This window comes from Microcaecilia unicolor, chromosome 6, assembly GCF_901765095.1.
Source record: "Microcaecilia unicolor chromosome 6, aMicUni1.1, whole genome shotgun sequence".
In the NCBI taxonomy this organism is placed as follows: domain Eukaryota; kingdom Metazoa; phylum Chordata; class Amphibia; order Gymnophiona; family Siphonopidae; genus Microcaecilia; species Microcaecilia unicolor.
The window spans coordinates 162,121,743-162,141,511 of NC_044036.1; the positions used below are offsets into that span (position 1 = coordinate 162,121,743).

Sequence of the window (19,769 nt, forward strand, 5' to 3'; positions counted from 1 at the left end):
ACATTGTCTGCCAAAAGCTGTGAAAACAACCTACGACCATCTAAACTTCAGGAAATCACTAAACACCAACCTGTTCAAAAAGGCATACCCTACCGACCCAACATAAATGCCTACACTCTGCAACACAGCAAAACCAAAGCTCGTAATGGACACTATATAACCTCTCCTCTCTTCGATCCCCATTGTGCCTGAACCTTAATCGAGCACAACATCACCATGTATTTGTTTCTCTACCGGACTTGGCGAACGCCTTTACGGTGCTATGTAAGCCACATTGAGTCTGCAAATAGGTGGGAAAATGTGGGATACAAATGTAACAAATAAATAAATATCGCGCCTAGCATGCCTAAATCTAAGCATATTCCATAACAATGCATGTAACTTTATTGGCTTAACAAGCCAATCAGCGTTGTTAACAGCACTTAAGCAATAATGAGCACTAATTGGCAATAATTAGAATTTACGTGCATAACTCGCTAAGCATATGCTGTAATTCACTGCGTCTCAATTCTAATGTGCACATCCAAAAGTGGCATGGTTATAGGTGGGGAAATGGTGTTTTGTGGGCATTCTCAAATTTACACACATTGTTATAGAAAATGGCCCAGTCTGCGTAAATCTATGCGCAGGGATTTATGCCATGTTTTCTTTGGTGTAAATGAATGCACATAGCTTTAGGCACTGGGATATCAATTTAAGCATATTCTATATACTGCGCCTAAATATTATAGAATATGCTTAGGTGAAAATGATTGCCATGTGGATTTTCCAGGCGCCATATATAGAATCTCCCCTGTATGTGTTTAACTGTGGTTCCTATACAATCTTTGGCACCAGATGGAGTTTTTTTTTATGCTGATGGTAAGGTTGAAGGTAGTTAGTAAAGCTGTATATGCATTTACTGCCGCTTAAGTTTGAGGCTTTTTTTTCTCCATCTGATTTGTGATTTATTTGGAGGGGTCACAGTGACACATGTTGACAGGATTGAGACAGTTTCTGTGGAGATATCCAAAATGGATCCATTTGGACCAACTGCCCTGAATGAAAATGGTGTTTTGTTAGCCATCAAAATTAAAATACAAGCTCAATTCTAAGCTCAAAAAAGCATAAGGACTAATTTTTAGCATTTTTCAACTCTTTTAAAAAAAAAAAAAAAACACCAACCCATTGCTTAGAAGCTGGTTTAAGTCCGTCTATCAGCATAACAATTTCTCCCAAATTTGCTGCGTTTAAAACTTAATGGTAATGTAGAGCATGGGCCCAATATTTTTCCTACTGAAAGTATCCTCAGTCCGGTATGATCATTTTCAACTGTCAAGGTTGACAAACACTAGAAAAACATTCCTTATTTACTTGATTCGATCCTAGACAATAATTGCCACAAAGATACTCATGGCACTGTACCACATCTCACAAAAATATAAACAATAAAAACAAAAGAAACTAGGATTTCAAAAATGGTTTACAGCAACCTACTCATGACGTCATTGTTTAAGTGGTTTTCACTCTCTCCCATGTCTTTACTGTAAGCCCACCCAAAATATTTGTAAAATATCTTTTTGCACGTGTGTGTGCGAGTCATTAATGTGGAAGAAATTAATGTACTGTGATTTATTATCTTTACAATGTAGCTCAATCAGAATGTTGAGGCCCAACGAGCCCGCCTGCGTGATGACATCAAAGAGTACAAGTTCAGAGAAGCCCGTTTGCTACAAGACTACACTGAGCTTGAGGAAGAGAACATCTGCCTCCAGAAGCAAGTGTCTGTTCTCAAGCAAAACCAGGTGAGTGCTCAGCACAGCTTCCAAAGGTCAGTAATTTGGGACACATACAGAAACCACCATTACGATTGTGTAACGGGAGCACATTGTTCATGTGGAGTTTGATTACATCTGAATATTTTGGTTCATTGATCTTGCAGACTCTTCAATGTGAATTATACCTTGTGCATCTAGGAGGTCAGTTTAGCTTTGATGTTTAGATCTCAAAATGTTTCCAAACACCAGCCCCCCCCCCCCCCCCCCCCCCAAAAAAAAAAATCAACAAAATAAGTGGGAAGACCCTCATAAGAATGTTGATAGATCAATGCAATGTTTTTGTTAACCAAAGCATACAGTGGCTAAAGAGTCCTATGCCCTCTTCCAAAATGTTCAACTTTGGTTGCTCTATACTGTATCTGGCAGTAAAGTGCATTATAACAGTATTTGTTCCATATATGCACACATCCTATTCCACAACTCTCAAGTGAAAAATATGTTCACAAATATTTAGAACGTGAAATAGAAAATACCCAACCAAGCTTTTGCTTGTTTTATGTGTTCCCCTTGTTCTTCAGCAGCAGTCCTCGGCTCTTTAAGGTCTGTTGTAACCATAACGCATACTATATGAATTGGCACCATCTGTGTTAACTTGTAATGATTCTCATGACAACAGAGTAAACTAAACTATTCTCGTTGGTTCCCTCTGCTGAGTGGTGCATTTTCAATCAAAGACTCAACTATCAGCAGCAAGGAGCGGGCAAAAGAATTCCTGGAAAAAGTAGTGAAAAGCAGGGCCACCGAGAGACTAGGCCGGGCACGGGGCAAGGCCGCCCTGCCGCCCCCCGTCACTCCCCCCGCCGCTGCAGTTCGCGGTCTCACCTGCCTGCCTCCTCGGCTCCGGGCCCCCTTCATTCAAAGTGGCAGTCGCAGATCGCGTCTCCTGGCCTTCCCTCACTGTGTCCCGCCCTCGTCTGATGTAACTTCCGCTTTCCGCAAGGGTGGGACACAGGGAGGGAAGGCCAGAAGAGACGCGGTCTGCGCCTGCCGCTTTGAATGAAGGGGGCCCAGAGCCAAGGAGGCAGGCAGGTGAGACCGGGGACTGCAGCGCCAGTGGCCTGACCCCAGCGCCGGGCCCCCCTTGGAAGCCTGGGCCCGGGGAATTTTGCTTCCCCTGCCCCCCCCCCCCCTCTCGGCAGCCCTGGTGAAAACGCACAGATCACAGGATAGTTGAGTATGTACAGAACATCACCAAGGCCTTGCCTTGCGCAGGCCATACCTGCAAATTGGATCACTGAGAGAGACTGTATAGGGAAGCAACTAAGAGGCTAATAGCAACTTTGAAAACATCTATAGACCAAGTCTGGTCAAAGTGTGCATGTGACAACAAGCCAAGCACACTGCAGATCTGGTCTGTCTGGCAAGATGGAAGCCATTACACAAAAAGCCCACGGTTTGTAAAAAGAGGGTACAGGGATGAATGATATATGCCAGTCTCTTCTATACTTGAGATGGTTCATAAATAAGCATAAAATTCAATTTATTAAAATGTTTTGGTTAACAAACTTCTTTTGGAGTGATCTTATGTAGTCTTATTAATAGATCTCAAAAATACCTTTCATTGCCTTGTAAGTATTGCTGTATTTTTTTTTAAGGAAAAGTAATAGCTCCGTTATTGAGAGGACAACTTTCAAAGCCATTTAGTGGATTCCCAATTGTTCCTACCCTGATGGTGCCTTCATCCAAAATGGCACCGGTGACCAAAACATGACACCATGAGACTACCGCTAGAGCCGCCTGTCCTATTTTGGATGAGGCACTAGCAGGACAGGAGTGACTGGGGATCACTCCCACCCAGACCACTAGACACCAGAGATTTTATTAATGTAGGTCAGGGTTGTGGGGATGCCTGGGATAGAGTTACTGCTGTTACTTCCTTGGGTAGGGGTGGGCTTTGGTTGGGGGATGGTACACTTCCAGGTATGGGGTTGACTATTACGAGCCTTTTTGGTTTGGGGCTGTGCTATTGGGGGGGGGGGGGCAAGAGCGACTTTCTTCTGGGGGTGGGGGTTCTCTGCCACTGCTATTGCTGAAGGGTGCCAGCCCCTTTAATATGTGGCCTGGCAGCATTGGGCTGTGGCTTGGCAGCCCGATGCTCCCAGACAATAAAATAACTCCAGCTATAATACGACTTGAGGTGTGCAACCGGTGCACACCACAAGCCACATTATTGTGTGTACATAGTAACAAGCTGCTTTACATACATTTGCATGTTTTGCATCTTATTACTGTGTAACACGGTGTGACCTAATGCTGTGATAGGGCACCGCAGCCAGCTTTACAGCCCTGTAACATACATTAAGGAGCAAATAACATGGGTTAATGCCCTAATACAGCTTGATAACTACCCCACTTACTTGGGTATTATATATTCAGTTAGAAAATGTTTGCTCTGTACAGCTGAAATCCATGTGAGTTTCCATAGCAAGCACACCACACTTTTATCTAAATTATATAAAGGCATTTCTGAGGGCATGTTGAGGTTCGGAGGGTGCAACTGCAGACATGCATTTAGTTTTCAAATGTCTGCTTGCTGTTTTGTCCCCAGATCAGGGGCCTGCCCAGGTGGCACTTGGACAGTACTAGTGTATGCAATTTGCAGCTACTAATTTTCAGTGGGAAACTACAAGAGTGGCTTTTCCTTTGAAGAATAGCTGCAGAAGGCCACTAATTCTAGATTCATATTTTTAGCTTTTAAACTGCAGTGTCAAGCTACAGTACTAACATCAATTATTTTGCCCTTGTGTCCAGTACTTCCTTTTCTGACAACAGTGCCCTGTCTGTAAAATTTGATGTTATTTTGTGTTCCATTAACCATTAAAATGCCACTGTTGACTTTTGAGCACAAACCTAGTATAAGGGTAGTTTCCATTGAATATATCGGTATAGCATAGCGTGGTAGAAAACCTACTGTGCTGGGGAGCCAAGATACTTCTTTTAACCACCCCAAAAAAGATTTTTGAAAAGGACAGAGTTTGAACATTCTTGTGTATTCAGTACCAATGTTCAAATTCCTACAAGTTTTACAAAGGATCAGCACTGATCCCAGCACTAAGCTTTTCTTATCCTGCAAGTACTAGGCTGTAAGGATGTTGTGCGAGGGCAGGCTGAGCTCTTACAAGACAGTATGCAAGTTTTATTTACAGATATGCCATTGATCATTTCCCCAGGTGGAATTTGAAGGCCTCAAACATGAAATCAAAAGGCTTGAGGAAGAAGCAGAATTTCTCAACAGCCAGTTGGAAGATGCCATCAGGCTGAAAGAGATCTCAGAGCGCCAGCTGGAGGAGGCCCTGGAAACGTTGAAGACAGAACGAGAGCAAAAGAATAGCCTGCGGAAAGAGCTCTCACACTACATGAACATCAATGATTCCATGTACACCAACCACCTGAACTTCTCCTTGGATGGCCTGAAATTTAGCGATGAAACCACAGAACCCAACAATGATGACATCATAAATGGCTTTGAGCAGAACTGCCTCAGCAAAATGAACGGTGACAACAAGATGTCATCCACACCCAAGAAAAATGACACCACCAGCCCTGCACCAAGCTTGGTCTCCGATCTTTTAAGTGAGCTAAATATATCGGAAATCCAGAAGCTGAAGCAGCAGCTCATGCAGGTACTGTGTTAGTTTTATTTTGCTGAATTGAATCTCTTCCCTGTACTTTGTGATATTTCTGAGACGTTTTGCAGGAGTCCTTAGAAATGGGGAGGATGTTTGTTATTCTATCAAAGAAAGCGGAAGTGAGAGAGAGCAAAGCATACACATGAAGACCAGCTCTGTTTGGAAGGAGAAATTATTTCACAGATGATACAGAATTTTTTGTCTGTGGAACTGTTCCTTTCCAAAAATGGTAGGAAATTAAATCCTTATACAGGACCTTCAGACTTTCTCTGCTTTTATTGTTTTACTTTTGTCGGAAACACTGATTTCGGCCCTCAATTGGAAATCAAATAAGATCAAAATGGAAACCATGTAAAGTAGTAGTTGTGTTTCCTGAGTGCACAAAGAGGGCAGCTTTTGAAAGATTTTACCCAGGTAACTGAGCAATTAGCTGGGTAAAATAAGGGTTTAAAATCCCCCCCCCCCCAACCAGGTGCAGCACAGTGTGAATGCTTTAACCTGTGATGTGAATGGGTTTGGGAAAGGGGGTAGTTGAGAATGGGGGTAAATCTAGAAGACAAGACACGAAAATTTAATTTTGAAGTCACTTGTGATTTGTGGTGTGGACTTTGCATTTGCTTTACGAGTTCATTCCTGAAGTACCCACAGTTCCACTGGCCCTTGAAATTTCAAGGGAAGCACCGCAGGATAATTTTTTAGGTTAAGGAAATAAATGGTTCTTGTTTATTAACTCTTTAAAATGTGCATGTCAATGTTCAACTGCAAATAATCATGCCAATGTATGCATAAACTGTTCAGAGAGAAATTACCCAGATATTTTCTTTTTGAAAATTAGTTACAAAGTACATATGTTCTAATATATATGCATACCTTAGGCAGGCTACTCAGAATTGCCCTGTTATGTTTTTTGTGCTTGTGGCAAAGTAATGGTGGTCATAGATGAGAAATAAAACTTGGACATGTGCTTTACAGGTGGAACGGGAAAAGGTTGGTTTGTTGTCTACACTCCAGGAGTCCCAAAAACAGCTGGAGAACACCAAAGGAGCCCTATCTGAACAACATGAAAAAGTAAACCGCCTCACAGAAAATCTTACTGCCATGAAGAAACTCCAGGCCAGCAAGGAGCGTCAGTCAGCCCTGGATAACGAGAAAGACCGTGATAGCCACGAGGATGGTGAATATTATGACGTTGACATCAATGGGCCAGAGATCCTGGAATGCAAATACAAAGTGGCAGTGGCAGAAATCGGTGACCTGAAAGAAGAGCTTAAGAGTTTAAAGGCAAAGTATGAAGAATGTGAGTCTAAGTACGAAGAAGAGAAGAGTAGATATGAAAGTGAAACCCAGGCACTGACAGAGAAGATCAGCTTGCTGGAGAAATCTAGCCGGCAAGATTGTGAGCAAGTAGCCAGGCTGGAGAAAGAATTAAGAAAAGTAAGTGATGTGGCTGGAGAAACACAGGGTAGTCTCAGTGTGGCTCAAGATGAATTAGTTACATTCAGTGAGGAACTGGCCAACTTATACCACCATGTTTGCATCTGCAACAATGAAACACCCAACAGAGTAATGCTTGACTACTACAAGGAAGGCAAAGGAGGACGCAGTAGCCCAGAGGGCAAAGGTCGAAGGTCACCAATTTTGCTTTCTAAAGGGCTCTTGGCCATGGAGAATGGAAATGGTGATAGCATTGGCGGGTCTCCAGTGTCATCCCTTCCATCACCAGTGTCTGATCCTCGAAAGGAGCCTATGAATATATACAATCTGATTGCTATCATCAGAGATCAGATCAAGCACCTGCAGGCTGCTGTTGATAGAACAACTGAGCTATCTAGGCAGCAAGTTGCTAGTCAGGAGTTTGGGCCAGCGGTGGACAAGGATAAGGAGGCTTTCATGGAGGAAATCCTGAAGCTGAAGTCTCTGCTCAGCACCAAGAGAGAACAAATAGCAACTCTGAGGACTGTCTTAAAGGCCAACAAACAGGTGAGCAAAGGTTCCATTTTATGTTCAAAGCAGTGTTAGAAATACAAGGTACACCAAAATTCCTTAAAGATTTAGTGAATTTACATTCAGCCTTTTTGTTGTGCCCAATCATAGTTCCACAAAAGTCATAATTTTCAGACCTCCTTGGCTTATAAATTATCTAGTGTAAATGTAGTGCTCGTATTCACAGCAGGTGCTCTAGCACTGCCCCACGGGTGGGAATGAATATCCCCTTCCTGGTGCTTTGGACCACTGAAGTGCACAAATAGAAGTAACCTTAATGTTATCTTTGTCTAGATATTGTTCTGTTGGGTGAATTTTCACCAAAACTAATAAGAAATAACAAAAGAATAATTTTTCAGAATGAGTTGGTGTGTTGTATCTAGAGTCAATAGTTGAACATTTACTCAATTATTTCTTCAGAAAAAACAATTTTTGAAGTAGTGAAAGGAAAGCCAGTAACACATATATCTCATTCTCTATAACATTACTTTGTATTTGTTTCATCACTGGAGGTGGCTAATGCCTCACGGTACTATGTAAGCCACATTGAGCCTGCAAATACGTGGGAAAATGTGGGGTACAAACGCAATAAATAAATAAAATAAAATAAACTATGGTTGGTGGCATTATACAAGAAAGTAAATTTGACACAACTTGGTGAATTTTGCCACTATCTATGATTCAGTGTTTGTTACAGCTTTCAAAATCCTTCTGACATGAGTAAAATTCAAGTCAGGATCTAGAGGTTGAAATAACTAGGCAACAAGTTAAGTTCTGTCTCGTAGAATCTAGCCATTTAGGAAGGAGCATATAATTAATGTTTTCAATTGCATTCAAAATGAAGATGTTTTATGGTTATTGCAAATCCAAGAAGACAGGAGAAGCCTCCACGGAAGGTCAAAGCAAAACAGCAAAAGTAGAGGCTGACAAATGCGCAAACCAATAGGGAGATAATATAAAAAACCAGTTTATTCAGAATATTCATGTCACATGGTGTTTGCTGATCGGTTGGCTGTTCTTTTGTTCTCTCTGTGGATTAACTTGCATACATAAAGGAATTATTCAAGCCTATCAGCTTCTTCTCAGAGAAAGTTGATTGTGACCCCTGAGGCAGGCGCTTTGGCGCCAAAACACGGACCGTGTCGGGTCCTTGATATGAATATTCTGAATAAACTGGTTTTTGATATTATCTCCCTATTGGTTTGCGCATTTGTCAGCCTCTACTTTTGCTGTTTTGTTATGGTTATTGCAAACATGTTGTTATCATAGATTAGAATGGCTGTTCTTTTAAGTCTGATCCAGATGGAATTCTCAAACTATGCATACAGTGTACAGAAACCCATCCAGCCAATAATGTTCCACATTCAGGGCATGTGCCTATAGAGAGCCCTTTGTCTAGCTTCGACTATCTGGCCCAAATGTAAAATGCATCTCTAACAACTGAGTCTGGTTATAAAGTTTGAAAACGTCTGATTATGCTGCAAAATGAAGATTCCAGAGAGTGTAGGAGGAAAGTGTTGAGTAAATAATGCCTATATGTTGCTCATAAAAAAGCCTCATATTTAGATGGGCCTCACTTACTCCTATCAATGTTCTCCTGTTGAGTAACAGACTGCAGAGGTAGCTCTGGCCAACTTGAAGAGCAAGTATGAGAATGAGAAGGCGATGGTGACGGAGACCATGATGAAGCTGCGCAATGAACTGAAGGCCTTGAAAGAAGATGCTGCTACATTCTCTTCACTCAGAGCCATGTTTGCTACAAGGTAACTACCATCTTTTTCATTTGTTTCCACTGTGCTCTTGAGCCCTAAAAGAACATGCTTAAAATATTTAACATCTTATTCTCCATGTTGATGAAGCAAAAAATAAATAGCTATAGTAAAGGAGCTCAAGAAATGTTACAGTATGCATGGATGTTTCCCATCATGAGTTGTACAGCAGTGAACTGAAGTGTTAGATTTGTTGGGGTGGGGGGGGGGGGGGGGGGGGGGGGATTGATGCTGAACATGGTGCTAACGATGCTTTTAGAATGAATGCTGGCCATACACCTAAATAAAAAAATTTAAGAAAAGGTTTTAGATGAGAAAGGACTCTGAAGACTTGGAATACCTGTTAATGTATTAAATAGTCACCCATGAAGAGAGTAGAGCAGCAGCAGGGGCATACACAAGGGATGGCAGAGATGCTGCTGTGACAGGGAATGAGAAAGGTAAACCTGTAAACTATGGAGTGGTAGGATAACATCAACAGGGAAGTTCAGAGTTTGGAGTAAACTATTTGGAGGCACCTCTTCCACCTTTCCCCTCCAAAGATTAATGAGCAGTTGGGCAGGAGAGAGTGCTAGGACCATCTGATTTTGCATTCAAGGTAGATATTCTGATTTCTGCCCTTCACCTCAGCTTACCTGTGGTAGGGGTCTCTTACGGAATTGGCGGCTCCCTTCTCCCCCAGCCCTTGAGCAGTAGCACCCTCTTGCTTTGTCTGTCCCAAACCATGTGCCCAGCAGCATTCCCCCCTTTTTCTCTCGGTATCATCTCCCCTCTTTACTGCCTTTCTCAGCCCAGCAGCCCTGTCCCACTTTCTTTCCTTCTTATTTTATTGCATTTGTATCCCACATTCCCCCACCTATTTGTTAATATTGTCATTTCATGATATCAGCTCTAGCTCCCTTTTCACTGCTCCAGTACCTTGGCTGGCGCCTGAAATTCAGTGTGGGGTCTGTGAGCGAGTACACATTGCAGATCTTGTGTTGACTCTGCCCTACCCTCCTGCTTGGATTTTCTATTACTAAGGAAACCTGGCAAACTGTTGAGCTACAATAGGCCACAGCAGGATAGGAGGGGGGTTTTACCCATTGATGTTTCTTCTGCTGTGTGGGCACACCAACTTCTGGCCTTGAACTTATGTCTGACATCAGGGGGAGGTGGGACAGCTTTGGCAGTGCATAGTCTAGGGCAGCCATTTTGGTTTGCTCTCTCCTATCCACCCCAAAAGATATGTCCCCTGGCATCAGTACTGTCAACCAGTGAGATGCAATTCATGAGCAGCATTCAAAGTAGGACCGGAACTGACAGAGTCCCTACAGATTGTCAGGTTACAAAAACCTATCTCTAAACAGATAGTTAGAGGCCCCTAGAGAATACCCATTCACTTTTAGCTTCAACCCTGCTTCCTAATCTATAAACCTCACTTTGTTTCTTACTCACTGTGGAATAAAACTATTGTATAAATGAATGAATTGCTCCCTTAACGTCACTCAATGGCAAGATAATTACTTGTGTTTCTTTTTTTAATCGGTGTTGAATCCTAGAATAAACAGTCTAGAGGTAGAATAAGGAATTAAGGTGGGATTACTTAGAAGAAAACCAGGATTTCCTGATATCAGAGTGCAGTGATGTAGTTTTAGACACACAAGCAGAAATGTAAACAGCTTGGTTTCTCTGAAGTCAATCAGTGATGCTGAATTATCTACAGCATTAATGTTTCCAGTCAAGGAATATCGGAGGGGGAAATGGCAACTAATTATTTCACTCAGTAACCAAACAATAGAGAGGGTCAAAGAGATAAATTCAATTCAAAATACAAACTGTTATCTAATACGATGATTTAGCAATGTATATTTATTTGTACCCAATGAATCAACTTGCGGAGTATGATCTAACCTCAGATTCCCTGCCTCCACCTCTCATAACTTGTTTTGTTTTATTTATTTTAACACATTTATACCCCACATTTCCCCACTAGTAGTAGGCTCAATGTGACGTACTCAAGACCATAGGGCAAACTACAGTTCAGTAAAATACAATTAAACAGTGTAATAGTAAATAGTAAATGTATAGGTAACGTGTAGAAAAACAGAGATAATAAGAGTGAATAAAAAATAAGGTCCATGGATTGGAGGTAAATTAGGTTGAGTCAGGAAGGTAGGCCTTCTTGAACAGGGTGGTCTTCAGTAATTTCCTGAAATTTAGATGGTTCTGAGTTGATTTTAATATTTTGGGTAGTGCATTCCATAACTGTGTTCCTATGAAGGAGAAGCTGGATGCCTAGGTAGACTTGTATTTGAGGCCTTTGCAGTCTGGATAATGTAAATTTAGGAAGGATCGGGAATGACTGGAACTCTTTGTGGGTGTTTTCAGGTGGCAGGACTTCAAATGGGGTATTTGGTTTATGTCATCAGCATAATAAACCCCTGGTTTATAAATCATTAGAACTCTGCAAAATTGAGTATCCTCGTAACCTTAAACAAGTGACTCTTCAATAAATAAAAAGATGTGCAAAAAAAAAATTTAACTTTCAGTACTTTAGGTGTCCCACTATTCCAAATACCTCAATGCTTTCCCGATATTTCAAACATGGTTTATAAATCCAAATGATTTATAAACCGGAGGTTTTTCATGCTGATGATGGAAACTGAATACCCCATTCCATATCATCAAGCTGATCAATCCATAGACTGGTGGGTTGTGTCCATCTACCAGCAGGTGGAGATAGAGAGCAAACTTTTGCCTCCCTATATGTGGTCATGTGCTGCCGGAAACTCCTCAGTATGTTCTCTATCTCAGCAGGTGGTGGTCACACACAGCAGCAGCTCTGGCTAGGCCTCCAAGCCTAATTTTTAGGTTTTGTTGAGTGCCTGGGGTTGAGGGCTCTTTTGAGCAAGTGCAAACCTGGTGGTGCCAGGTCCCTCCTTTTCTCCCCCCTCCCGCTGGCTCCGTTAAAAAAAAAAAAAAAAAATTTTGAACGTCCTTAAAGGCGTTTATTTCGACGTTTATTTAAACGTTTATTGCAGCTACTCACTGGGACACCAGGTCGTTACAGCTTGGAGCGGACAGCAGGTAATTTTTACCTTTTTATAGCGGGCAGGGGGTTCCCCGATTTATCTCCACGTGGCATATGGCGTCGGAGGGCGAGGGCGTAAAGAGTCGCTCCCCGGATCGCTTGGGCGCTTCTAGAGGGGATGTGGAGGTCTTAAAGCCTGATTCGCCCTTGTTGGGTGACAGTTTCGTGGCCGATGAATGTCCCGGTCCTTCCTCCGGCGTGGCGATTTTTCCCGCCATAAACGCCCATCCCCCGCTCCTCGCCTCCGCCATCTTGGCCGACCACGCGGCTCGGACGGCTTCTTCTTGGGCCGCCCTTGAGGTTGGAGACATTAATGCCATAAACGCCCTTAATTTGGGCGACGGCACAAAAGCGGCTAAAGTTAAGCGCCGTTCTTCCCGCGTGGCTCCTTCGTGGAGTGTCGCGCCGGACGCCATTTTGGATGCGCAGCATGTCTCTCCCCCGCTCTTGTGAGCGCCAGTTGAGGGTGCGTCTAGGGCTGTTGCCCAGGCTGCGGAAGTACACAGTCTGGGGGGTTTCTCCCCCGAGTTTGTTTTGCTGCTGCATCAGGCCTTCCTTATGCAAAACGCTGCCCCTGCTCCCTCGTCTGGTAAAGAGGTTGAGGTTCCCAGAGGTAAACGCCCTCGGGTTGATTCACAGGCCTTGGAGGACTTTGTCTCCTCCGATGTAGATGAGGGCAGCGTATCTGAGGTCTCCCAACGGTCCTTTGCGGATTCCTTGGAGGAGACGGATCCCCGCTCGGATGGAGCGGATGACCCCTCTGCAGCGCGGCTTTTTAGCTCAGAGGATTTGTCCAACCTGTTGGTACAGGCCATGGACACTTGAAGATTTTCTCTCCGGAGGACGTCTCTCCCTCAGCCCCTGTTGGCTCTGCCATTATGCTGGGGACGAAGCGCCCGCCTAGAACCTTCCACGTGCATGATGCCATGCACACCTTAATTGCGGCTCAATGGGATGTCCCGGAAGCGAGCCTTAAAGTGGCTAGGGCTATGTCCCGCCTCTATCCTTTGACTGAAAGTGAACGTGAGGCCTATCTGTGGCCTACCGTGGATTCTTTAATCACTGCGGTGACTAAGAAAACGGCGTTGCCAGTGGAAGGTGGCACGGCCCTAGAGGACGCCCAAGACAGAAGATTGGAGGCGGCCTTACGGTCGTCCTTTGAGGCAGCTGCTTTAAGTTTGCAGGCCTCAATTTGCGGCTCCTATGTGGCCAGGGCGTGCCTGACTATGGTGCAGCGGGCTTTCCCCTCGGATCTTTCCTTGAGGGCTGATTGGCCGGCCCTGGAATCGGGCTTAGCCTATTTGGCAGACTTGCTGTATGATGTCTTGAGGGCCTCAGCGAAAGGCATGGCTCAGACAATCTCTGCGCGGCGGTGGCTTTGGCTGAAACATTGGTCTGCTGACCACGCCTCTAAATCCCGCCTGGCTAGATTGCCTTTTAAAGGCAAGCTGCTCTTTGGGGTCGAGCTGGACAAAATCGTGACCGATCTCGGCACGTCTAAGGGCAAGAAGTTACCAGAGGTCAGGGCTCGGGCTAGTACTCGCCCTGGTACCTCCAGAGGACGGTTTCAGGAAACCCGTCGGTACCGCCCGGGCAGGTCGGGCTCCTCTGCCCCCTCTTCCTTCAAGAGGAACTTCTCCCCCAAGCAGCATTCCTTTCGCAGAGACCGCCGTCCCGGAGGTGCTCCCTCCGGTCCTCCCCCAGGGTCTCGTACCCAATGACGGGGCCTTGGTCCACGCCCCAGTGCAGATTGGAGGACAGCTGTCCTCGTTTATGGGCGAGTGGACCACAATAACTTCAGACGCTTGGGCGCTGGAAGTCATCAGAGACGGCTACAAGCTAGAGTTCTGCCGACCCTTAAAAGACGGGTTTGTACTCTCTCCCTGCAAGTCTCCGGTCAAAGCTGTGGTAGTGCAGCAGACCTTGAACAATCTGATCCGCCTGGGGGCGGTCGTTCCGGTGCCAGAAAATCAGCTTGGCAAGGGATGTTACTCCTTTTTTCTTTGTGATTCCAAAGAAAGGAGGTTCTGTACGGCCTATCCTCGACCTCAAAGGGGTCAATTGGGCCTTGAAAGTTCGGCACTTTCGCATGGAGACCCTCCGCTCTGTTATAGCGGCAGTGAAGGCAGGAGAGTTCCTGGCATCCTTGGACATCAAGGAAGCGTACTTGCATATTCCCATCTGGCCTCCTCATCAACGCTTTCTGCGTTTTGCAGTAATGGGCCGACACTTCCAGTTCAGAGCCCTCCCGTTCGGGTTGGCTACTGCTCCGCGGACCTTCTCCAAAGTAATGGTGGTCTTCGCGGCCTTCCTGAGGAAGGAAGGAGTTCAAGTCCATCCTTATCTGGATGACTGGTTGATCCAAGCCCCCTCTTATGCAGAGTGCGGCAAAGCTGTGAACCGGGTGGTTGCTCTTTTGAGCTCCCTGGGGTGGATCATCAACTGGGAGTAAAGCCAGCTGCGCCCGACTCAGTCCCTGGAGTATCTGGGAGTTCGATTCGACACCCAAGTGGGCGGAGTGTTCCTGCCAGACAATCGGATTGTCAAGTTTCAGGCTCAGGTGGACTAGTTCCTAGTAGCCTCTTCTATTCGGGCTTGGGACTACGTGCAGCTGTTGGGCTCTATGACGGCCACGATGGAAGTAGTGCCCTGGGCCAGGGCTCATATGAGACCACTACAACAATCTCTGCTGCTGCGCTGGACTCCGATGTCGGAGGATTATGCTGTGCGCCTTCCCTTGGACCCAGCAGTGCGCAAGGCGCTGAGCTGGTGTACGCAGACAGACAAGTTGTCTGCAGGAATGCCTCTGGTGACCCCGGAGTGGATTGTCGTCACGACAGACGCCTCTTTGATGGGCTGGGGAGCCCACTGCTTGGGAAGGACAGCGCAGGGGCTCTGGTCTCCTGCAGAGGCAAGTGGTCTATCAACCTCCTGGAACTCAGAGCCATTCGGTTGGTGTTGTTGGAGTTCATCCCGGTACTGGTGTTGAAGCCTGTACGGGTCCTGTCGGACAATGCCACGGCTGTGGCCTATGTCAACCGCCAGGGAGGTACCAAGAGCGCCCCTCTAGCCAAGGAGGCCATGAATCTATGCCAGTGGGCGGAAGCGAACCTGGAACAGCTGTCAGCGGCCCACATTGCCGGAGTCATGAATGTCAAGGCGGACTTTCTCAGTCGTCATACCTTGGAGCCCGGAGAGTGGCAGCTATCTGCTCAGGCGTTCTTGGGCATCACGAAGCGCTGGGGCCAGCCGAGCCTAGATCTGATGGCGTCATCGGCCTATTGCCAAGTGCCGCGCTTTTTCAGCAGAGGACGGGACCCTCGATCCCTGGGAGTAGATGCTCTTCTCCAACGGTGGCCGACACAAGAGCTTCTCTATGTGTTCCCGCCCTGGCCCATGTTGGGCAGGGTGCTAGACCGGGTGGCAAAGCATCCCGGCAGGGTAATCCTGGTGGGTCCGGATTGGCCCAGACGTCCCTGGTATGCGGACTTGATCAGGCTCTCAGTCGGCGATCCTCTGCGGCTGCCAGCGGAGCAGGGCCTGTTACATCAGGGTCCCGTGGTGATGGAGGATCCCTCCCCCTTTGGTCTTACGGCCTGGATATTGAGCGGCAGCGTCTGAGAAAGAAGGACTTCTCAGACAAGGTCATCGCCACTATGCTGAGAGCGAGGAAGCGCTCTACTTCTACTGCTTACGCCAGGGTTTGGCGTATCTTTGCAGCGTGGTGTGAAGCAGGCTCACTTTCTCCCTTCACTGCTCCAATTTCTTCAGTGTTGGCGTTCCTGCAAGAAGGTCTGGACAAAGGCCTGTCGCTCAGTTCCCTGAAAGTTCAGGGTAGCGGCTCTGGCTTGCTTCAGGGGCCGCCTGAAGGGTGCTTCCCTGGCTTCGCAGCCAGATGTGGTGCGCTTTCTCAAGGGAGTTAATCACCTGCACCCTCCTCTGCACTCAGTGGTGCCTGCGTGGAATCTCAACCTGGTGCTAAGAGCATTGCAGAAGCCGCCTTTTGAACCCTTGTCGAGGGCATCTCTGAAAGACCTGACGTTGAAAGCAGTCTTTTTGGTGGCTACCTCTTCAGCCAGAAGAGTTTCCGAGCTCCAGGCACTCTCATGTCGAGAGCTTTTTCTGCAGTTCACTGAGGCAGGAGTGACTATTCGCACAGTGCCTTCCTTCCTGCCCAAGATTGTTTTCGCTTCCATGTGATTCAGCAGCTCTGTCTCCCTTCCTTTCGTAGGGAGGTCTACCCAGAGGAATACTCTGCTCTCAATTTCTGGATGTGAGACGAGTCATCATCAGATACTTGGAAGTGACCAATGATTTCCGGAAATCGGATCATCTGTTTGTCCTGTTTACAGGTCCTCGTAAGGGTCTGCAGGATTCTAAGCCTACAGTGGCAAGATGGGCAAGGAAGCCATTGCAGCGGCTTAGGTGGCCGCGGGGAAGGCCCATACCTTTGACAGGCATTACCGCTTGACTGTGGCTGCTCGGGCGGAGGCCCGGTTTGGAGCTTCAGTGTTGCGGTCAGGGATTTCTATGTCCCGCCCTGGGTGAGTACTGCTTCGGTACATCCCACCAGTCTATGGATTGATCAGCTTGATGATATGGAAGGTAAAATTATGTATCATACCTGATAATTTTCTTTCCATTAATCATAGCTGATCAATCCATAGCCCCTCCCAGATATCTGTACTGTTTATATTCTGGTTGAATTTTAGGTTCAAGTTTAGCCTTCAGTTACTTCAGGAGAACTTCGTGTTCAAGTTCTTCTTTCACTTGGATTCTTCAAGAGTTGAGACGAGTTTGTGTTACAGTGAGCTGCTGCATTCCTCTCCCCTCCGTTTTACGGGGCTGGATTGAGATTTAAATTCTGCCGGCACTCCCTCCCGCTTCGTGCGGCTGTAGGGCAGCTTTGTACCCCTCCCGCTTCGGCGGTGTTAGGGTCAGTCAGCTCCTCCCGCGGTTGCGGTTGCAGGATAAGCCAGATCCCCCCGCATCGGCGGGTGTGGTGTCCCTCCCCCGCTCCGCGGGGATGAGCTGGACGGATTCCCCTCCCCCACTTGTGTGGGGATGAGCTGGGTTAATTCCCCTCCCCCGTTTCGGCGGTGGTGAGCTGGGCAGAGTGTCCCTTCGTGGGTGTAATTCTCTAAGTGCTGAGTCCTGCGGATGGAGCTTTGATATCGACATACTGAGGAGTTTCCGGCAGCACATGACCACATATAGGGAGGCAAAAGTTTGCTCTCTATCTCCACCTGCTGGTAGATGGACACAACCCACCAGTCTATGGATTGATCAGCTATGATTAATGGAAAGAAAATTATCAGATATGATACATAATTTTACCTTTGAAGTCCTGCCACGTGAAAACAAGTTGAGAGGTGGAGGCAGGGGATCTGAGGCTTTTTTTTCTCCAGGTTAGATCATACTTCGCAAGTTGATTCATTGGTTACAAATAAGTATACGTTGCTGGATCATCGTAATAGATAAGAGGTTTGTATTTTGAAACCAATTATTTCAGCAATTGTTTTTTTCTTTCCCCTATTGGATGGTACACTTGATTCAGTGACTCTAAGAAAAAGAAAATAAACATTTAATGGTTCTTGCATAGATCCAACATTTCTGGCCCAAGCAGTGAATGAGAATTAGAAGTCATATGAAAGACTATTTGGCCGAGTCACAAAGGAGTGTGAACATGCGATAGACATGCACATGCTAAAAAGCACACACACATGATAGGGAAGAGAAGAGGTAAGAGGTTTGGGATTTAGCTCACATTTGTTTTTCAGTTGTAACACAAATCAATTTACATTCAGGTGCTGTAGGTATTTTCCTGTCCCAGGGGAACTACAGTCCAAGATTTGTTTCTGAGGCAATGGAGAGATTTGTACTAGGGAAGGGATTTGGGATTTAGTCATGTCTTTTTCCACTTGTAGCTCAAAGTGAGTTACATTCAGGTACAGTAGGTATTTCACTGTACCCAGAGGGATCACAATTTAGGGTGTATATCTGAGGCAATGGAGGATTAAGTGAGTTGCACAAGATGGCAAAGTGCCACAGTGGATTTGGACCAGGCTTCTCTGTTCTCTGCCCACTGCTCTAACCATTAGGCTGCTCCTCCACTCTAATAATGAACTAATGAGCAATTATTACCTTATTCATGAGTTAATGCTAAATTTATGAAGGCCATGGGGCCACAGTAAATTAGCAGTTCCTCCAAGGTGGTGGTTAAGGGTTGAATCTGAGCAATAAGCACATCTTTTTGTACTTCTTGTTGAGAATGAGCAATTAGTATAATTCCTTGCATGCAATGCAGCCCCTCGTTACCCTTTGGTTTCTTTTTTTAATTTGCAGAGGTCTTTATTAAATTATTAAATTAGAATATAATGAATGTATACCCATATTATAGGCAGTATCTCTATGAAAGAGAAAGGTAGAGTAAAACAGCCTGCAAACCAAACCCTCTAAGATTGTGTAAAGAACTAGGACCCCAGCCCCCTACCCTCCCCCTTCCCCAACCAACAGAGCTTAAAATGACAGATCTACCAGGACCCTTTTAAACAATATGAAAAAAGACTGAACAAACCAACACAGTCACTTCAATCATTGAATGTGCCTCAAGGAGATATTTTCCAAAATTACATAAGTACATAAGTATTGCCATACTGGGAAAGACCAAAGGTCCATCGAGCCCAGCATCCTGTTTCCAACAGTGGCCAATCCAGGTCACAAATACCCGGCAAGATCCCCAAAATGTACAAAACATTTTATACTGCTTATCCCAGAAATAGTTGATTTTCCCCAAGTCCATTTAATAACGGTCTATGAACTTTTCCTTTAGGAAGCCGTCCAAACCTTTTTTTAAACTCAGCTAAGCTAACCGCCTTTACCACATTCTCTGGCAAAGAATTCCAGAGTTTAATTACACATTGAGTGAAGAAAACATTTCTATGATTCATTTTAAATTTACTACATTGTAGCTTCATTGCATGCCCCCTCATGCTAGTATTTTTGGAAAGCGTGAACAGATGCTTCACATCTACCCGTTCAACTCCACTCATTATTTTATAAACCTCTATCATATCTCCCCTCAGCCGCCTTTTCTCCAAGCTGAAGAGCCCTAGCCACTTTAGCCTTTCCTCATAGGGAAGTCATCCCATCCCGTTTATCATTTTCGTCACTGTTCTCTGCACCTTTCAATATTTTCCCCCATTTCCCAGTGATGTTTCTAGTCTCTTCTGTAATATGCTTCATTTCACAGATGTAGTGCAGTTTGTTCAACTGTTTAGCTATAGGTCTTGTCAGTCTTCCAACTTTAAGTTATGGTAAGTTTAGCCACAATCACCATATGATGAAGCTGTGACTGTTTGACCTGGGGAAGGTCTGGAACTATTTTGTTCAATAAAAATATTCCCAGGTCCCATGGAATAATTGCATTCAACTAAAATGGTAGCCTACTAGATATGTCCTCTAGAAATGGCCCATATTCCCCTGTGCCCCATGATGA

At 45.4% G+C, this 19,769-nt stretch overlaps 1 protein-coding gene across 1 annotated transcript in view; it reads left to right on the forward strand.

Annotated features, from left to right (window-relative positions):
* BICD2 (BICD cargo adaptor 2) overlaps window positions 1–19,769 on the forward strand; it is a 219,943-nt gene that overhangs the window by 167,439 nt on the left and 32,735 nt on the right. Inside the window, 4 exon segments of the mRNA XM_030208392.1 lie at window positions 1,632–1,784; window positions 4,988–5,440; window positions 6,419–7,426; window positions 9,041–9,192. Coding sequence (XP_030064252.1) covers window positions 1,632–1,784; window positions 4,988–5,440; window positions 6,419–7,426; window positions 9,041–9,192 — 1,766 coding nt within the window.